Raw genomic sequence first — 16,638 nt, forward strand, 5'->3', positions numbered from 1 at the left:
TTGACTAAAAATCCAAGTTCCAACATTTTCAAACTATTGAATAACCAACGAACATCATAATTCTGAGCGATCAGTAAATTGAACATAGTCCTCTTAGTACTGACTGTGTAACTTTGTTTCAGAATATTATACATTCTGAGCTATCAGAACTCCTGTTGTACCGTGATTTTAGAAAAAGTTATGTATAGCTATACTTGATTTCCATAATACATTTATTTTTTTAAATTAATAAATACATAATACAATATACAAGTATACAATATATATTACACTTTTAAATAATACTTTACGGCAGATTTCTAAGCTAGCTTGAGCAAATAGTATTTTCCTATTACTGTATGGATTAGATTCAGCAGTTCAAAATAAATGAACACTTTTTCTCCTACTTAAATACATTTTCTGTAACTTTTAGACATGTTTTTATCTAATGACTCAACGAATACAAATAAATCAGCAAATACAAAACAAGTTTCAAGTTTATAGAATCACCCAACAAAATACACTAATTTAACCTGTCTGAATTTGGTTTGTTAAGTTCATTACACTAGCCTTATCCTTTGGTTGATCAAATGGTGAATGTTTTATAAAACATTATATTGTCACGTTATCTAATTTGTGACGAATGATAAGAATAGTGATTGTTATGTTGTTGGCTGAGTGGGTTGTAGCCAGTATGAGATGACGCTACAGCTGCAGCTGCATTGTCGTGTCTAGGGGGTGGTGCGTAGTACGCGTAGTGGTTGCTGGAACCGGATGACCAAAGATCATCTGAGTCATGCGTCTGATGTGCATTGTTGTAGTGAACCTGAAACATAGCAATGCAGCATACATTGATAAACAAACCTTAAGTGAGACCTGCTAAGTTTATGTATTTCTTCGATGAGTGTCCACACTGAGATAAATACCGCACCACAAATGTATTGTAAACGATTTTCAACAATTAGTTTCAAAATCAATCTGTTTGGAGATGAGATCACTGAGATCACTATTCATACAAAGTACAACTCTGCCCCGAAAGCAAGACCAATTTTGCAGTATTCACTCTGTCTAGACAACAGTCATAAAACAAACATTAATTTCAGCTATATTTTGGCCACTCTTAGTACAGTACATCAAAGTTAAAATCTTTTACAACTGAAATCAATCCAGGTAACTAAGCCAGTATCACCTCCTCTAAAGCGCTTCCAAAACTATAGAGTGTCTGATTTATATTTACACTGGGGATGCTTATTTGAATGATTATCTCACTGCTCTTGGATTTCTCATGCCAATGATTTATGAAATGGCACCAAAATCAAATGCAGGGATGCCAACCAAACATGTTTCATGGACAAAAATTTCCTCGTAACATTAAATGAATTTTATAACAGCCTTACTAACTGCCCTAATATGGGGTGATGGGCAAACAAATGCGGAATATCTAATACAAGAATACATATCTTTTATGGTAGTAATACAGCTAAAGATAATAATAATAATAATAATAACAATAATACTCTAAAGATCAGTGATTATTATAATTACATAGTTTTTCATAATATACATCAAAACTTGGGTACCCAGTAGCTGTAAATCACAGAGATATTTTTTGAACCTAGGCTATATCCTTGTATACTGGAGTGAAATCGTGTGTGTCTTTTGCTAAACAGCTTGATCATTTTTCCTAGATAAATTTATATACAGCATATAGGTTTCTAAACGCTATGTTGTAACATAACCAAAAATTCCTGGTTTTTTCAAATTCACGCTTAAACTTATTACCTAATGTCTTATTTGACCAGAAAATATTTGCTACTTAAACATAACAAACCTTCAAGTGTGCTGTATGCATTTGCTTCATCTGATGGGTTGCTTGCAGCTGGACCAAAAATCTACCTATGTTGATCAATGTGTTGACAACTGACAGTCCAAATCCCTTGATCTGTATGATCGGTGATACAAACATGAGTGCGAAGGAAACCATGTTCTTGGCCAACATCATAGCTTGTATCATCTCCTGGATCATTTTTTCCTCTTTTCCCCCCCTTCCTTCATCTGAAAACAGAAGAAAATGTCCTGTGATCAGTGAATAAATATAATAACAGAGTTAATACTGTATGAGGACAAAATTAAATTTCTTTTACTGGGCTGTAAATTAGATGGGTCGCCGGATTTCTACCCCCGGATATTTACCCCCATGAAAAAACGCCTACGTCATTTTGACGTCATGAGGGGCGGGGCTTATACACGTTTGAGAAACAGCCCGCGACTGGAAATCTACCCCCGGCCATCTACCCCCAGACATCTACCCCCGGACATCTACCCCCGGAAATCTACCCCCGGAAATCTACCCCCCGTGGTCAGCTCTGCCGTGTATCGGCCAATATCCATTATGTTGTATAATTGATTTTATAAATTGCTTTACCTTCTTATATCCAGTAGTAAACATGCGATATGTCGATGTCTGTTTTAACATTATCCATATTTATAATTCAATAAGTTGTAACAGTCCTTTTTAACCCCCCATTGTTACTTTCACATACAGTAACAGCTAACGGCGCATGCTAAGCGCGGATCGAAAGTGTTTATCACAAAAGATTGACCAATACGATTTTAATACTATTTAAAGGTTCTTCAAAAAGAAGAGAAACCGGTTAATTATAACTCTTATGACGTACGGTATGGGAATTATTTTATTCATTGAATGATCAACCATATTTTGTAACTAACGCAATAGTCATTATTGCTTTTACACTTATTACTCATCAAAAAAGCTAAAGAGCTAAATGCTCAAAATTTGTATTACTTCAATCTATTTATCACAGTTATATGAATTATCATAAGCCTTGAAAGTAACCGTCAATATCGACGGGTTTCACCTAATTCTGTTCTGTATATTACATTAAATTCCTCATTTTAACATTTTACTGGCAGGAAACCTGCATATTCACTTCCTATATGGTATTCTTATGAATGAATCTTTTGAACACTGTTTTATGGAAATAAGTTGACAAGTTTTGTTTTAAGGCAGGATTTTCCAATAAGACTTTATAGATTCCCTGAATATACGAATGTGCTGCAATGGGGGTATTTAGGCGTATATATGTATTAAAAGATAAGATATAAAAGATTTATTAGGCTATGCTTAAAAAATTGAATGTGGCCATTATTTTGAATTTGAATAATTATCTTATTTCAGGTCTTTAAGAGAAAATACTTTAAAATCCTTTCTTAGTACACATCTAAAATCTTAGAAACTAAATTTTTTACTACTAGGTGATATGAAAAATTTGCCATTATACACCTAACTTTTATTGATGAAAAATTACAAATATAAAAAATATATTTATAATATAAAATATGATACAAAATATAATTATAATACAAAATAATACAAAATACAAAAATTAAATTTGAATATTTTTTTTATTTTAAGTCTTAAAGAGAAAATACTTTAAAATCCTTTCTTAGTACGCATCTAAAATCTTAGAAACTATTTTTTTTACTACTAAGTGATATGGAAAATTTGCCATTATACACCTGACTTTTATTGATGAAAACTTTTGATCCTCTTTCTCAATTAAACAGTTTACAAATGAGTTTTAGTTTACTAAACAATTATTACTACTAGGCCTACATTGAATAAACCGGAAGTTCACCACAGTTTATTCACTTTATCCTTTAAGAAATGTGTGTAAAAACAATGGTTCAGTACGATGTAACTTGACCATGTGAAAAGTGCGCAATATTATATTATTTTCATAGCTTTTTCATCTCCTGTTTACAGTTGCAGACGATCTATTCATGTTTTCACAACCTGACTTAAAAATTGATCTGATGAGTACTACTCACATTTCACTTTTAGACTGTTACTGTATAGTGTTTGTAAAAGTTGGTCAACCATTGGAAGCACCTTCTATAGTTCGGCCGCTTAGAAAACGACCTGCGCGCTAATGCTAAACCAATGCTGGAGGAGGTCGTTTTCTAAGCGGCCGACCTATAGGAATAAATCAAAGGCTTAGGGGTCAACCTTTTGAAGCCATAATCGAAATATCCTTTTAATTACCATTTTGTGCTGCGCTAGATCTTAAGCTTTTAAAAGACACCTCAATCGTAAAAATCTGTGAAGTAGGTCGGGTTGAAAAGTACTGTTACAACTTATTGAATTATAAATATGGATAATGTTAAAACAGACATCGACATATCGCATGTTTACTACTGGATATAAGAAGGTAAAGCAATTTATAAAATCAATTATACAACATAATGAATATTGGCCGATACACGGCAGAGCTGACCACGGGGGGTAGATTTCCGGGGGTAAATTTCCGGGGGTAGATGTCCGGGGGTAAATGTCCGGGGGTAGATGTCCGGGGGTAGATGTCTGGGGGTAGATGTCCGGGGGTAGATGTCTGGGGGTAGATGTCCGGGGGTAGATTTCCAGTCGTGGGCTGTTTCTCGAACGTGTATAAGCCCCACCCCTCGTGACGTCAAAATGACGTAGGCGTTTTTTCATGGGGGTAAATATCCGGGGGTAGAAATCCGCTACCCCAATTAGATATAGGAATATTTCCCAATCGAACTTTCCTAGAAGGCCTTTCATTATCTCACCAGTGTGAGGTCAGGGGTTGTCATGCAAAATCATGCCACCACAATGTTAGTTTTGAATGACCCTTCTTACTGATGAAACCATTAATCACCTACAGTATTCCTTATTTTATCACAATAATTGGTCCACACACTGAACAAAATTCCTTATTAATAGCTGCAGCCGAGTAGTTTTTTAGGGTTACCGGAATCGCAACCCCCTCAAATTGTATCCCTTGCCTAGCATCAACCTCACATGTAGAGGGGGTACAATTCCTGCCTGTAGCTTATAAGAGAATCTAATTTATTTAATGCAGACAAGATCCCAGTGAATTGGATGATTATTGGTTATGGTTATTTAAAAAAAAACCGGAGATGTACAACAAGGAATTGTACCCCATAGAATTGTACTCCCTATTAGAAAACTTATTTTTTTAAGTTTGTACTAAGTTTGAATTCAGCATTACAAGTATAGGTAATTGTACGGCAATTTCAGTGGATCACTAGAACTCTGAGTCAAAGGGGGGTAAATTCAACCCTGTTCAATAAACAAATAAGCGCTGGTTCCAAATGAAGGGGATAAGATTCAGGGGGGGGGGTACAATTTCAGCCAGTCCAGGGTCCAGTATTTTAGATGGTGATGGATTTAATCAAACCTCTCGACAATTAGGTTGAGAAAATGAGACATCATCATGATGTGACTACCCTAACCCATGGTAGAGTACAAAACAGGGGGGGAGGATTCAATTCCGCCACCCCTTTTTAAAAATTAGTATAGCTCGCTCTTCACACTTGGCAGGATTTTCTATTGTGTAACATATTTGAGACAATAAATGCTGTACAATCTTAGTAAGCGATAGCTGTACCTTCAATCTACTGAAACTAGATGCTGACAGTCTTGCTGCTGTGCTGCACTCGTCTGTCTGTACTATAATGTCTATGCTATCCTCAGTATTATAATCATAACTTGACATTGGGTATGTTGACTTACCAACAGAACTTGGTGACTGATCTAGAGTAATACCAGTACTTGCTGTAACTAGTGTCAGGATTGACGTTAGTAGAGCCAGCTTGACAAGAGTCTCTGGCCTCATTGCTGTAGGGACTGAAACAATCAAAAACTCAACTCAGTATACTTTAAAGTGAAAGTTCTAAAAAGGGAAAGTAAGAATGAAATGAAAACGGCGGGGTAAAAATATTTTACGTTGGTTTTATTTAAAACTATGAACAATGTAGAACTGATGTAGTACCTGTACGGCAGTATAACATGTACACTTTTTAATATGAATCACAATAAAAAGCAATGTATTTACTACTTTAAAATTAATGTAGTATTATTTAACCACACAGGGAGTGTAAAATAAGTTATAATTTCAAATTGGTCGTCTAAGAGTACAAATTGATGATCACATTGTACAAAGCAGACTCCACATCCATGAATCGTTTTCCTTCCAATATACAGAGTGAACAACTTAACCATTGGGGTCTTTGTGCACCATTGGTATCTTGGAAACTATTAAATATACAAGAAAAAAATTAAAGAGAACTTGCGTCAAAAAATATGAATTCCACTTTTTCAAAAATGGCCAAGTGGCTTGCTGTGTACATTCTGCATCCTGTAGCCCCCCAAACGAGTACGTTTTGAGAGGAAATGCTAAGAGTAAATAAGTCTTATAATTGCACCTACCTACATTCTAAAAATATCATAAATAGAATCAAATATTAAATTCACTTGTTCAAAAATGGTCACAAAATTGGCAGCTGTATTTAACATTTCTTAGAAAACATCTTGTATTATAAGATCTTGAAGTTTTCACCCTGTATATAGTATTTTCCTTCAAGCCGCCTTTAAAAATAAACTAAATAATAATTCCTCGTAGTTCGGTATTTCTAAGCAGTGCCTTCTACAATTGAAATGCAATCACGCTGTACATAACTATCAAGCGGGAAGTGTCACAGGAATTGCAGGCGTAGCTTACTTGCTGGTTTACCCAGAGGTAGGGCTGTGATGCATTCGTTTGCACGTACAGTAGACCTATGCCCTAGGTGGCGTCAGGTGGTTTTGGTATCAACCAATGCATTCACATTTTTTTTAAACTGTTTGATTTCACCCCACAGAAAAAGTACTTCGCAATAAGTAAATAATCAATCCGTCAAAAGAGTTGTGTGTTTTAAGCGAATTTCCTATAGGCTGTAAGGTTATCCCATAATTACCATAAGCCTCATGGTAAGACCTAGACCCGGGACCGATTTACTTTTTAGTTTTGATGTACCCGGAGGCCAACAACTCTACCCGTTCAAATTCATAAACAAAACAATTATATATGAGCAAACAAAATATGTCCGTTAGCACAATAATTCGAGAAAATTGATTTTAATAAAATTTTGTACAATAGTGTAAGCCTACATCTATTCGAACGAGTTTGCGAACCAGCATGATCGGACCATGGAAACGGGATTTTATTGGGTAAAAATGTGATTTCTAATTTTTTACCCTCAAAACATCAAATTTCTCAATTTATCGACATACCATTTTGTAGAGCTTTAAAAAATGAATAATTTATTTATTATCTTGAAGTGTGTTTGTACGGTTATTGGATACCAAGGAAATTCTAAAAAGATTTTGATTTAAAATGCTCATGTTATACGAATGGATAATAGGTCAACTGTTTCAGTTTGCTTGTTTAGAATATATTTTCCCTCATCAAACTTGGCAAATTTATTTCCTTTATACTATGCTATTAACACTGAACTTACAATTCCTTACAGCCTTACTGAGCTATTAACATTTTACTTATAACGCACTTTATTATCCTCCCTGTAGCAGCAAACCTAAGTATTCGTCAAGCCTTAATGTTATTTAAGTGGGCAATAATCTGACATGTTTATGGAAATACATGTAAATAACCTCATGGAAATACATGTATACCATAAAAATATTTTTCTTAATACATTGTCAGTAAGGTTGCGTCCTTTGTTTTGCACACATTGTTGAAGACTGAGATTAAACCAGCGATTAAACCCACCGGACTGTGCGAAATCGGAGTCCGAATTGTTTTTCACTACCACCGCGTTTATTTATCAATCTAGCTAGCAGTGGCTTCTTAGTTATTCAACCAGAGGGATAGCTTTCCTTGATGACATGGGAACCCGTGGCGGAAAACTGAACCACTAAACTCATGACGGAAAGCGCGCTGAGCTCAAACGACACTATCCGCGATTTTTTAATGTGCCTTTACAGCCTGGCGTTGTTTTCCAAGAATAATTATTTTGGAGGGAAAAATTAATTTCCCTTCATGTAAGATTTATGTTGAAACAGTTATAATTTTTCTAAATAATTTGTTTGTGATTTTATTTAAATCGTGTCGATTCACTGCCTCACCCTGTATAAAATATCCGTAACAATTCCTTAAATAACATAAACTCACCATCACAATGAGACCTTCAAACAAAGAATAAATTGTGTATGCATTTTATGCGGTAGGTAGACGACTTCTTTTCAATGTCTTTTCGATATATTGAAGACAATGTGTTAATCAATATGACAAATTATGCAGACAACTTTACAAGATTACAAGATAATGACATACTTATAACATACTTAGCAATTTAAATATTGTTGAATCATATATAATCACTTTTTAAAGATAAAAATAAGTCATACATTGTGATTCAGAATTATTTAGGCTTGTTGTACTTGAACAGTTTTACATGACATGGAATTACATGGCATTTGACTACTTTGTTTCTTTGCAGGATATTTATACGGTAAGCCTTAAGGCCTTGGCCCATTATACTGGATTCTTTAAGTTTGCCTAAAAAATATTGAATAAAAATATTATAGACACATATACGTATAAAATGAACTTGTCATCATCAGTGCATGATATCATTTTCAACTTACTGTAATTTAAATTACGCCACCAGCTGTTAGAAAGTGTGTTCGCATATCGGACTTCAAGACTGCGTTACCTACAAGCACGCCATGGTCGCCCGTGGTGCACATATGCCATTTTCATTGTTTTATTTGATTTTTTAAATCGCAGAGAAAATTGTTAATAATAAATTAGCTCATCACTGGATTTGGTTAGTGATTGTCTATATTCAATTATGTAGGTCACTCCGCGCTCCAGTTGTAAGTTAATTTCACGCAAGGAAGCTCACCACTCGGCACATAATGCACATAATGCACACACATTCTACATCATCATCACTGGCCATTTACTTCTATAACACTTACTAAGTATACAAAATAAACCACCCTCCTTTTTGGTATTTTCAAAATTATTTAGTACGTATACGCATGCAAATGAGGCCACTGCGCAGCAAGAGGAAAAAGTCACATCAAAGAAAATAGTTTTATTAACTCACAAACTTATTAATAGTCTAACAGGATATATTTAGTTTTCTTTTAAGTTTATAAAGACAAAAATAATAAGTATTAAATAAAAAGTAAGTTTTGAAAGTAAAACGAACACAACTGTTTTTACTATTTCTAATATAATACCATTAACAGCATTTTCTATTAGTCATCACCACGACGCAGTCCAAAACATAGGCTGCAATCACATGTTCAACGTCAATATGATGGATTAATTATACATCGATGGAATTATATCCCGACAAATAATTAGAAACAAACCACACACTTTTATCACAATTAGGAGTGGTTTTATGCTTGTATATGTGACACAAGGAGGGAAATTATTCATGATGGCAGCCATTATTCCAAGATGGCGGCATGTTGCCCAAGTGGGATTTTTTGGGAATTTTAGTATTATTTCCCCAGCTGTACGTACGACATTTCCATCAATTTTCAGCCCGATAAATTAAAATTCTGGAATCCGACACTATTTGTCTGCACTAAAAAGAAACCACCCTCCCTTTTAGTATAGTAGGTCGGGATAAACTTATTTGTGTATTTTAGATATTTTCATTTATTTTTATTTGTAATTAATTGAAGGAGTTTCGATATTCTGGAGGTAGATTATTCGTAAACATACTGCATAAAACATACACACATGACATTCGGTATTTACAACCTTAAATACATCCAACTGTTTCCGGTTTGATTTTTATAATTATTACAAATTTTAACCAGCGATCAGCTTTATTTACTCCTGTCTGTTGTATAATATGAAAATAAAATAACTATCGTACAGTTATAGTTTAATAATTCTGTGTAAAATTCTAACAATTATTTTTTACTTTAAACCAATTTTGTTTCTTATGCCTGTGGTGGAATTACAATCTGAAAATCAACAATTTGTTTAAACATCTTCCCTACTTTAAACATAACATATTTTCGTTTGATCCTCGGTCGAAGTATTCCTCATGTCGTACACATAATTAATAAATTCACACGCCATTGGTTCATAGTCCCAAGTCTTATACAAATAGACAACAAATATATATGAGGGAATTACTTCGTTAACACATTGAGTTTAAAGTGCAATGTACTTATACATTAACAAATAATTTACTGTAACACTAGTTTAATTAACTTAGACATTTATACTGAATCTCTTATCATAATGCAAGTAAATAATCGATTTTTTAGCTTTAACGAAGGTCTAACTCACCCAGAAATTTACGTTCTTGAGAATATTTTTGGTGTTTTACATTAAAATCTCCATTATCTGAAGTTTCAACAGGTAGGACCTGCAAGGTGCGAACCTCGTCCAGACCTACTATACTACCGAGCGATGAGGCTAGAATTCACAATTAGTCCAGTAGCACTCAACTTTCCTCGGATGGAAGCGTGGAACCCGTTTATGTGTTCGGTTTTCTACGGCCAAAGCACTCCTGTATATAACTGGTCCTTCTAAATGCGTGATTTTATTCTTCACGATCCTGTGTGGTTTTCACGGACCAGCAAGTATGTAAACTGGGCTATAAGTGTGTTAACTGTTAATTGAATTGATAGCCAAGTGGGTCATATTCTCCGTTCATGTACGGACTTTCCCTGCAAGGATGTTCTTTTCTTGAGGAGTATTGAAATTACCAAGTGTTACTTACTATTACTAAGTATAAAAAACACATCCACTTATAACAAAATATATTTTTTTTACTTTAGGAATCAGTGAGACCACATTATATTGCTGTAATTACAGCTGTTTATCTAGTAACCTATTATTATATTATTTGAGGAAATACAAACTCAGACTACCATGCAATACCGCATTGACATTTAAAGTCAATGGATCAAGATCGATTAGAGTTTTTGTTCAAGATAGAAGTTCATTTGAAGTTGTAACAAACTGATAGTTTGCCCATTATGTGTATAATTTCCGATACGATTCTGTACAGTTTTCAATATAACTGTGTATCTACTTCTGTCAATAAAATAAAGGTATGTCTAAATGTTCACTGAACAATTCATAAGTCATCATTTCTTTATTCCAAAATAACAAATAAGAGGTCATTGTCGACAATGTCAAAAGCCTTACTCAAATCGAAGAAATGCCCATTGAGCGTTGCTTTTTATCCAAATCTTGCGCCACTTGGTTTAGTAAGGAAGATATTGCACTCATAGTATTTTTACTTTCAACAAATCCATGTTGATCTTTGAATATTATATTATTCTTTCGGAAAATGACCAGAGCCGCTCTAAAACAGCCTTTCATATATCTTGGACAAACTCGGAAGCATAGAAATGGGTCTATAACTATCACACTTTGTATGGTCACCCCTTTTGAGAATTGTCCTTACAACTGCAAGTTTGAGTGCTATGGGAAATTGTCCATGCAGAAAAGAGTGGTTGATGAGATGGGTTAGAGGATTGACGATGAAGTCTAAAAACTCTCTTAAAATCATTGACTGGATGCATTTGATCAGCTTATCTTGTTTTGTATTGTAACTGATGAATTATTTGGTTTATTTCGGATTCTACTGTTGGGAATAAGAAAAAAAGAGTTATGGCTAATGTTTCGTCTAAAAGCTGAAGTGTTTGTGGCTCTGTAATTGGTCTGTTTTATGCGTCTGAAAAATATTAAATATTTCTGATACTTAGGGAAGTATTCTGATACGAAGGATTGTAAATCTGTTTTCCTCCTTCAACTTCAAGACACACTTTGTCCACATGTTTGTTCTTTGGGGCTTTATTATGGTTAATTATACTCCATATGGCCTTTGACCTGTTATCCGCACTATCATTTCTTATCATTGCATACTACTTCTCATCATTGTGTGATATTTAGATTTAAGTTCATGAAAATGGCGTCTTAAGATGTGGGAGGATTCAAGGTCCTTTGTTACTTTGTACCAAAAGAGTACCTCTCCCTTCAATGCAAGTATATCTTGACTTACATGGAATTTAAAAACATTCCTTTGTTTGACACAAATATTTTTTTCAGGGAAAGCAATGTCAAACAAATACTTAAACTGATCATAGAAAGCTTCTAATTTTTTGTCAACATCATCAGTCTCCATCATGTCAGTCCAGAAACTCGTCCTAAAAGGCATTTGAAAAGCTTTTTGTCAGATTCGTTAAATGATCTGGCAAATCGTGTTATTTTTTTTTGGGGGGGGGGGGGGTGTGGTCAGATTAAATATTAGATGGTATAAGAACAGCCTGAGCATGGTGGTCTGACAAAGCCGAAACAATAACAGAGCTGTCAAATGACAATCAGTATAGGGGACAAGTATAGGGTCATAGGGGAGCGAGCTGGTCTAGTGATTAGGGCCATATTGCCATATTAGAGCCATATTAGAGAAATATTGTAACCTGACAAATCCAATGTATTCAAAAGAATATCTAATGGAAATAAAGATCTTATCTTATCTTAGAGCGCGGGACTTCGGCTCCAGAGGTCCCGCGTTCAAATCCCACCACATCACCAATGGATTTTATATGATAATGCCGCAACCCCTAGGTCTAGTCTGAAGTAATATGAAAAACAATTCCGGACTCGTGCCTAGCGTCCTAGGACAAAAGAAAAAGATAGGGTCTTAGAGTTTAGAGTCATTAGAGTTTTTGAGCTCGAAACTTCTCTAGTGAAAATTGTACTATGTTGATCTAAGAGAGTGGTCTGATATTTTTTAATTAAAGTTAGAAGTGATATGGCTGCAAACTCACAAACTCCCTCAATGCAGTATTTGGTTCAATCTAGAGGTTTACACTTGAGCAACGTTTTGCTCCAACACCTCCATGTTTCATATGCATGCGACAGAAGGATGATTTATGTTCTGAACCATCAATTTTTAGGTTTTCATTTTGAATAGTTTTTAAATTATGTTCAGTCAGATATAATATATAAGGATTTTCTTCATTTAGAAATATTTCTAGTTCTTCTCTTTTACTGAAAACCCCCTTATGTTTTTATGCATGTCTTTGTGTGACAGTTAACCCTCCAATACTCCTTTGAGAAACTGGTCCCAAGGAACGCCCGTCGGCCTGCGTGCCTCCCCTAAAAAAATGCTGTAAAAGATGGTACGGCTAGTAGGTTTTGATTGTTGATAGTGTTGCAGATTTTGTGCTAGATTTAGATTGTGTATGTGATATAGAATTTTCGGATTGGATCTCAGTATCCATCGTGGGTTTATGCTGGATTTTGGACAGGGGTTATTGATGTAGGATATGATAAGGTTTGCCGGGGCTATTTTTACCCCTCCAGCTAAAAATTGTTTAGCTCATTTTTTTGTTTAGCTAACAGTACGGAGTTTTTACAACTGATCCTCCGTCATTTTCCATTATTCTTGTTCAAAATTTAACGTAGAACACGAAAATGACATTATCTACTCAAATCCATATACAGGTAATTGAGAAATCACTGTATTAAGTTTAAAAGCATGGTTATTTTTGAAAAACATAAAATAATGTTTTGGGACGCTAATTTTGAGACTTGGAACATTTGATATGCATCATCACACTTCATTTACTTTGTACTTACATCAAAAAAATGTTGTCACACTGAGTACAAATAACCTGTATGTGCATCTAAATTACTAAATCATTGTTATTATGTACTGTATAATAGTCACATTGTTAAGAAATTATTTCATTTGGTATCATGATGGGTGGTGCCTTTTCCATAGGTTTAGAACACCTCCTCCATAAGCTATTAAGCTATTAGGTAACGTTTGTGTCAATAAACCTATTCGCTAACCTACAAGTCAATTGGAAGAGTCATAACTCCTCATCACAGCAGTCTACAGGAGAAATTGATCCTGCTTTGCTAAGCCTACCTACGTAACTACAGTGTTACTTACTATTAGACTTATACAGTGTGTTCAGAAAAGGTGGGGACATAATTTACGTAGTGATTCCTTGGATTTAATAAAGAGAAAATCAAGAATAATTATTTTTACATAATCACTTCGTTAACCATATCAGCCATTTCGTATTTTTTGCATAAACATTTTATCTTTGATTTTTTTTCAACCAATCTTTATGTATCTAGGTATGTATGCTAAGGTAAAAGAGACCCATGTTAGACAAAAATCATCTTGATTCAACTTAAAAATACAAAATGGCGGTCATTTTAGTTTTAGCGAATTTCCCTATAGGGAATAAGCTATTACCGTAGGTCTCATAGTAAGACTTAGTCCCGGGACCGATTTACTTTTTCATTTTGATGTTCCTAGAAGCCAAAAACACCATCCGTTCAAATTCATATATATATATATATATATTTATATATTTATATATATATATATGTGTCCGTCAGCACGATAACTCAAGCAAAAATGATCCGATTTCGATGAAATTTGGTACAAACGTGTAAACCTACGTTTATTCAAACGAGTTCGCGAGCCAGCATGATCGGACCATGGGAACGGGGTTTTATGGGGGGATTTATGGGGTAAAAATTGGTTTTTCTAATTTTTGACCCTCAAAACATAAAATTTCCCAAATTTCTTCTAGACCATTTTGAAGAGCTTAAAAAAACAAATAATTCAGTATATTGAAGTGTTTTTGTATGGTTATTGGTTACGGAGAAAATTATAAATTAAAAACTCCCATGTTATTCTTATGGAGAATAAGTAAACTTTTGTAGTTTGCTTGTTTATGCATATATTTGGATCAAACTTGGCCAATCGATTTATTTTATACTAAGCTGTTAATATTTTACTGAAAAACACACTTTATTACCCTGTAGGCAGCAAACCTAGGTACTCGTTAAACCTAATGTTATTTGAATAGACACACAAACACTTTTATTTAGCATTTCTAATTCCCTATCAAACGATACCACGTTTAAAAAATCAAATAAGGAATAGCTGAAATATTACGATTTTAGTTGCAAAATGGGGTAGAATAATAAATGCTAAGCTAGGCAGGTTTGCCCCATTTTACAAAAAAAAAATCCTTATACTTCAGTTAATTCTAATTTGATTTTTTAAACTTGGTATCGTTTGATAGGGAATAAAAAATGCTAAGTAAAAGTGTTCTCTGATTTTTTCATGAAATCAGCCATTCTTTAGTAATTTGAGTTTAAAAAATTAAAGCTATTTGCCGCTATTTTTAAGATTGAAGTTGAATCAAGATGTTAGCGAATTTCCCATATAGGGAATATTAGCGAATTTCCCATATAGGGAATAAGCTATTACCGTAGTACTCATGGTAAGACCTGGACCCGGGACCGATTTTTTTTTTCGTTTTGAGGTCCCTAGAGGCCAAAAACACCATCCGTTCAAATTCATATATATATACAGGGTGATTGATATAAGTGTGCCAGCCGTTTTATTCGAAAACTATAAGAGATATCAAAAAAAGTTAAATGGTAAGTGCCTTGGATTTTTTATTTAAAAAATTATAGTCAAGTCAAAAAAATTATTTTAGCCGCCATTTTTCCAATATGGCCGCCAACTTTGATTTTTCTTACGGAATACCCTGTATTTTATGATGTATTCTGGTAGAAAAAGTAATTTTAAGACGATTTTATTCTTGTGATTTTTTTCATAAACCTAACCGTTTTAAAGATAATAATGGTTAAAGTTTTGAAATTTCTGCATGAGAAAGAGTTTCGAAGCAAGCATGCCAGCTGTTTTGCTCGAAAACCATTCAAAATTTCTCATTTTAAACCATTATTATCTTTGAAACGGTTAGGTTTATGAAAAAAATCACAAGAATAAAATTGTCTTAAAATTACCTTTTCTACCAGAATACATCATAAAATACAGGGTGTTCCATAAGAAAAATCAAAGTTGGCGGCCATATTGGAAAAATGGCGGCTAAAATAATTTTTTTGACTTGACTATAATTTTTTTAATAAAAAATCCAAGGCACTTACCATTTAACTTTTTTTGATATCTCTTATAGTTTTCGAATAAAACGGCTGGCACACTTATATCAATCACCCTGTATATATACCGGGTGTCCAAAACCACCCGTACACCCCTTTCAAAACATTGGGAACATTTTCTTACAAACAAAAAATAATACAAAACTAGCTAAATTGGGTACAGTCTACCAAATGGTGACAATTTCAAATCCAAAATCACACCGGAAGTGGCTTTTTCGGACCGGAAGTTGACTTTTTTAAATGTAAGCTACCAATTTTGATTACAGAATCGGATTCTACGTTGAAAAATGCATAACTTTTGTATAAAACATTAAAAAAAAAAACTAGTTTTCTACCTCTAATCCCCTATTAAATTCAATAATTTTGGGTCATTCATCTGCCAAAGTTGCTTGAAACAATAATAGAGAAAAACAAATAATAAAGATTACATAAAGACATATGATGAATAGAATCAGCTGTTTATTGTAAACACCTTAGTAATTGAGTAACAGCTGGTCTACACATTGCTTAGTTTAATTTTTGTTTAAATAATTTGTTTTTACATTTGACCATTCTAATGTAAAAACAAATGATTTTTTTTTTAATGTGATATTAAGCAATGTGTAGACCAGCTGTTACTCAATTACTAAGGTGTTTACAATAAACAGCTGATTCTATTCATCATATGTCTTTATGTAATCTTTATTATTTGTTTTTCTCTATTATTGTTTCAAGCAACTTTGGCAGATGAATGACCCAAAATTATTGACTTTGATAGGGGATTTGAGGTAGAAAACTAGTTTCTTCAAAACATGTTTTATACAAAAGTTATGCATTTTTCAACGTA

General features: G+C 33.9%; 1 protein-coding gene across 1 annotated transcript in view; it reads right to left on the reverse strand.

The window, feature by feature from the left end:
* Window positions 1-277: 277 nt before the first annotated feature.
* LOC128998969 (uncharacterized) overlaps window positions 278-16,638 on the reverse strand; it is a 32,352-nt gene continuing 15,991 nt past the window's right edge. The window contains exons 4-6 of the mRNA XM_054425326.1: window positions 5,558-5,671; window positions 1,811-2,034; window positions 278-805 (exon numbers count right to left, since the gene is read on the reverse strand). Of these exons, the coding sequence (XP_054281301.1) occupies window positions 605-805; window positions 1,811-2,034; window positions 5,558-5,671 (539 nt within the window). The 3' untranslated portion in view covers window positions 278-604. The remainder of the gene's footprint in view (window positions 806-1,810; window positions 2,035-5,557; window positions 5,672-16,638) is intronic.

The sequence above is a fragment of the Macrosteles quadrilineatus genome, unplaced genomic scaffold (genome assembly GCF_028750875.1).
Source record: "Macrosteles quadrilineatus isolate MER2022 unplaced genomic scaffold, UCM_ALF_1.0 Scaffold_7__1_contigs__length_78375512, whole genome shotgun sequence".
NCBI classification, from domain to species: domain Eukaryota; kingdom Metazoa; phylum Arthropoda; class Insecta; order Hemiptera; family Cicadellidae; genus Macrosteles; species Macrosteles quadrilineatus.